The sequence below is a fragment of the Sardina pilchardus genome, chromosome 7, assembly GCF_963854185.1.
Source record: "Sardina pilchardus chromosome 7, fSarPil1.1, whole genome shotgun sequence".
Lineage (NCBI taxonomy): Eukaryota > Metazoa > Chordata > Actinopteri > Clupeiformes > Clupeidae > Sardina > Sardina pilchardus.
In genome coordinates this window covers 16,182,728-16,187,727 of record NC_085000.1, presented here as the reverse complement: position 1 = coordinate 16,187,727, position 5,000 = coordinate 16,182,728, and the positions used below count along the sequence as shown (strand labels likewise).

Below are 5,000 nucleotides of genomic sequence, written 5' to 3'. Positions count from 1 at the left end.
ACACACACACACACACACACACACACACACACACACACACACAGACAACACACACACACACACACACACACACAAACAAGACAAGAATAAATGAGTCCACGAGCACAATATGGATCTGCTCATTAGTGTACTGTATGGAAGAGTGTATGCATGTGCGAGCGTGTGTGCAAAACCTCTGTGTCAGCCATCTCCCTTTGTAAACAAAATTCCCAAAACATTTCTTTATTCCTGGAAGCGGCCAGCGCTGTTTTTGCGCGGGCCGCCGGCGTGGCGTGATGGAGCGCGGCGGAATTCCACGGCTCAGGCCGAGGCATGCGGGCCATGCGCGGAATGCCGTGATCCCATAGAGTCGGATCAGACGCACAATGGCCGCCTGATCCGGCCGTGGCCCGCTGCATCCAGGGGCATTGTTCCCCCGCGGACAAAACAGCCCAGCGGTGACTCACGAGTGACTGACCGCCACCGAGCTATTTCAGGCGGCTGGGAAATACGTTACTGCACCCCTGCCCACATACACACACACACACACACACTCTCTCTCGCTCTCTCTGTCTCTCTCACACACACACAATCACACGCACATTTCTCTCTCTCTCTCTCACTCACTCACAATCACACGCACATCTCTCTCTCTCTCTCTCTCTCTCTCTCTCTCACACACACAATCACATGTGAAAATATGTTGTGGTCCGTTCCCCCCATAGAGAACCTCTCTGACGGTATGCTGCACTTACCCAGCGCTGAGCAGGCATTAAGTCTCCTGGCAACTGCCCCGTCAGCCAGATCAAGGAGGTAACCAATGAGGACCAGCCAGCAGGCAGCATACTGGTGACTGGAGGGGGAGACAAGTACAAGCACAAGGGCAATGTGACCAAACGAAACCTGATAAACACACTTCAATATTATATTAAAGTCTTTAAATAACAATATTTCACAGAGACAGTACAAGTACAAGCACAAGGGCAGTGTGACCAAACGAAACCTGATAAACACACTTCAATATTATATAAAAGTCTTTAAATAACAATATTTCACGGAGACAGTACAATGTGACCACACCAGAACTGATCAACACATTTTAGAGTTAGTTCACAGGCCAAACGTACACATCAGGGGGACAGACTAACAAAGAACCAACCCTGGATCTGTCCCCATTAATCCACACATCCATAAACCCACTTACTAGTCATCACACACAGGTGAACTCATCATCATCATCACCATCATCAATCATCATCATCATCATCATCATCATCATCATCATCATCATCATCACCATCATCATCACCATCATCATCACACACACACACACACACCAGGGTTCAATATAAGCAATGGTCCACTGGCCCAGGGCAAGTAAAGGAGCATATCGGGCAATATCGAGCACATTGGCTGGTCAGTCTCACTGGCACTGGTCCGAGTCTTTCTGTCAATCACCATCACGGGTCAGCTCAGCCCAGCTGTGATGTTGACCGTTTGAGGCTCCGCATGTGAGGCTACTACAATAAACTACTATAAAGAGGGAGCCAATAACAGTGTAATAAATAAATACTTCTGTGTCAAAGTCAAACTTTCCTGAGCTTGTGAAGATATACGAGGGGCCGGTAAAAATCTGTAGTGGACCAAGGGGTCAGTGTGTGTGTTTGTGTGTGTGTGTGTGTGTGGGGGGGGGGGGGGGGGTTACAATTGGCACTGCACAGTGCACACGCATACAAAGGTCACTAAGTTTACGGTAATCACCGATCCTAATGGCGCGGGTGACCTCGGTCATCAGACACACACACACACACAGACAGACGGGGTGACAGAGTGCTGGCTCCCTCATCCCTGCATGGCACGCCGCTTGCATCATTTATCTGATCCACCAATCTGTCACATCAATAAGAGCAACATCGCTCTAGTTCCCTGGGCTGGAGCCTGCTATCGTTTGACAAGTGCTGCAGTGCTCGGTGGTCAGGAGGGGGGGGGGGGGGGGGGGGGGGGTTGGAGATAAGGGTATAGGTGCTAATGAAACAGCAGGATTTACATGATTACATGATTACATGGTTGTGTTGATGTAGCATGAGCAGGTCAATTGAATGATTAATGCCTTAGGCTGATGGGTTTTAACCGAGTGTGGAGGTGAGATGAGGTTTATGGAAAATGACTAATAAATAGCTTCCTGTGAAGGGCAAGCATAGTATATCCTTACGAGTTACGTACAGTATACTCTGGTGACTAATTATTTGCTAAAAACACATGGGTTGAGCTTATATGTCATATATTCCAATGTCATACATCAATCATGTGAGTGCATGTCTGCCTTTGGATAAGCTGGTGCCTGCAGACCAGTATACTCCTCACAGTGCTCTGTTATCCTAGTGTGCTGCTTTCCCTCCTCAGTCTCCCCCCACAAGAAGCCTTTGGGATTTTCAGCCTCCATTTGAAGGAGTCAACAGATATGGCTGTCTGAGATCTGGCCACTAGGGGGTAGGAATGAGTAGAGTTCATCACGCATTTGCTGAGGCAAGGCTGGAGTAAGACACACCACAAGCCTCTGGTTGTCAAAATGATCTATGGCCACCCCCTAACCGAATCTCTCCTCAGACACACAGAAATACCTCCACAGCCACAGTAGACATCCACTACACCTACCATGCCAGTAATACACTAGGAGTGTTTGTATTATCAGTAAACATCCCAATGTTGTGCATAATCCTTCATACAGTAGGTTATGGTGGGAAGCTATTTTGTAGAAAGACCTAAGCACTGCATTTGCCATACTTCTGTCTCCTCTTGTTCCCTCACAGAAGTTTGCACTCCTCTGCAAAACATTTGCAAGCCATCATATGAAAAGAAAATGATCCTACTGTATATACTGTAGGTCATTTGCTGTTCCTTTTCACCTCGTCCTTGGGTTATTGTGAGAAGTCTACCATTGTCAGTCTGGTGGGTCTGTCAATAGCTACACTACTATTGTATGATAGATCACGATCAAAGATCAAAAGGCTTCTCTGAATAAATGTAGAACATTGTATTGAAATGAAGGTTGATTCAAATCCATACCTTGGGATTTCTATTGACACAATACTTCAGAAACTCAGTCTCTCTATGCAGATGCCATGGAGTTCAGTTAGAGCTTCCAGTCAATGTCAACTTTATACTGTACGTGCAGCTAATGAGATAATATTTGAGTTCACGGGAGGAGCACTTTCTACAACAGTAAAGACAAAAACGATCTCACACATGTTCCTTCAGGCCAATTCATTCGTAACAGTTTCCTCTTCAACAAAGATTAAATGACCAAACAGACAACAGGTTTTACACCTGACATCCTGTTTGCGTATCGCAATGTGAGAAATAACTGTCTTTACTTAGAGAGCGCATCATATCAGTGGCTATCAGCTGATCAAGTGTTACTTGGGGGATTTCTGACTCACTGTTTAAGGTATCTTCATGGCCAGTTATACCATGTTGGTAATGTAGGGTTATCCAAACAATTTACTATCCATTCTCATAATTTCTAATGATATTGTGATATTATCTCGCACTATTCTGAACAAGACACAGCAATGTGCAGTCACAAAGTGTTCCTACCAGGAGCCCTATCTTACTCATCCGCACACCAAATGTCATCAACCTCACACCTCCTCAGTGTTTTTTGGCACTTCACACTTTAGCTTTTTACGTCTCTTACTCTTTACTACTGTACCCACTCACTCACACTTTAGTCTTGTTTAATTAGCAATTAATTCACATACCTTTTTAAATCACTGCTATTTAATGTATTCTTTAAAGTTGAGCTGGATCTTGAGCCTAAGACATTTCATTACTGATATATCCTTATTTATGAGCCCATGACAGTAAACCATGACCAAACAGACAACAGGTTTTACACCTGACATCCTGTTTGTGCATCATAATGTGAGTGCATCAGTGTCTATCAGCCTATTCATGTAGGCCTATAAAGTTGATCTGGCTCTTGAGCGTAAGACATTTCATTACTGATACATCCTTATTAATGAGCCCATGACAATAAACCTTGAGGACGAAGTTCAGTAACAGGCAAAGATTTAAGCGTGCCTGACGTGTCACATGCTTCACCATGTATTTATAGATTTTATATCCAAACGTTCAAATCTTGAGCCTTGACATTTTGTCAGTGTGTTTGACACGTCAGACTTAAGACTTTGCCCGATACGAGGGCCCTGGTTGTCCCCTGGTGCCCACTCACCCGTTCAGGCTGCTGAGGATGGAGGCCATGCCCATCAGCATGTTGGTGACAGAGAGCACGTTGGCAGCATTCTTGCGGGCAAACTCCTTGAGCTGGAGGCTGCCGGAGCTCTTTGACAGGAAGAGCTGTTTTGTGGGTGGGAAAAAACCTGAAGCCAGGAACGAAAGACACACTCATCAAACTCGCAGGTGTGTGTGTATGTTTGTGTGTGTGTGTGTCTGTGCATGTTTATGAGTGGATGTTTTTGCATCCATTAGTCTGTGTTTGTGATGACACTATGTGTAGAGATGCTATGTGCTATGTACCGTTCATTACACCATACCCTGAATGAATGAAATCAATGTCTGTGATGTTTGTTTCTCAAACAAGACACATGTTTAAACACACACAGTACTGCCAAGAAAACAAATTGTTGACGGTTTTCCACTGAATGGTACCTACTAAACTCGCCTCGACTCTACTCTTTTTTTTCTCCACTTGGCAAAACTCATACCTGGTTGACTACTAGAGCTCCCATTGTGCTAGCGCTATACAAATGAAATACTTACTTACTTTACTTACCTGGTACTACTTTGGTCTGACCTCCATCGAGGTTCCAAGCGAGCTGAGGCAACACCAAAAGGTGCCGCGCAAGTATTGCAGGTTACTGATTGGTCACTATTGTCATTGTTGTGTACTGCAGAAGTTCTGAACAAGCCCGGCATTTTGAATAACTCAGCCCCAGAGATCTTAGAGCAGAGCTAAATAGAGAAGGTCTAGAAATTATTTCCAACCAAGAGCAGTCATG

The 5,000-nt window shown here is 45.0% G+C and overlaps 1 protein-coding gene across 3 annotated transcripts in view; it reads right to left on the bottom strand.

The window, feature by feature from the left end:
• tmem269 (transmembrane protein 269) overlaps window positions 1-5,000 on the bottom strand; it is a 20,701-nt gene that overhangs the window by 8,432 nt on the left and 7,269 nt on the right. For 2 of the 3 annotated variants that reach the window (XM_062540895.1, XM_062540896.1), the window contains 2 exons: window positions 4,214-4,361; window positions 735-832 (listed from right to left, as the gene is read on the bottom strand). In XM_062540895.1, the coding sequence (XP_062396879.1) occupies window positions 735-832; window positions 4,214-4,361 (246 nt within the window). Of the gene's footprint in view, window positions 1-734; window positions 833-4,213; window positions 4,362-4,774 lie in introns of all 3 variants that reach the window. The other variant, XM_062540897.1, reaches the window with a different exon arrangement.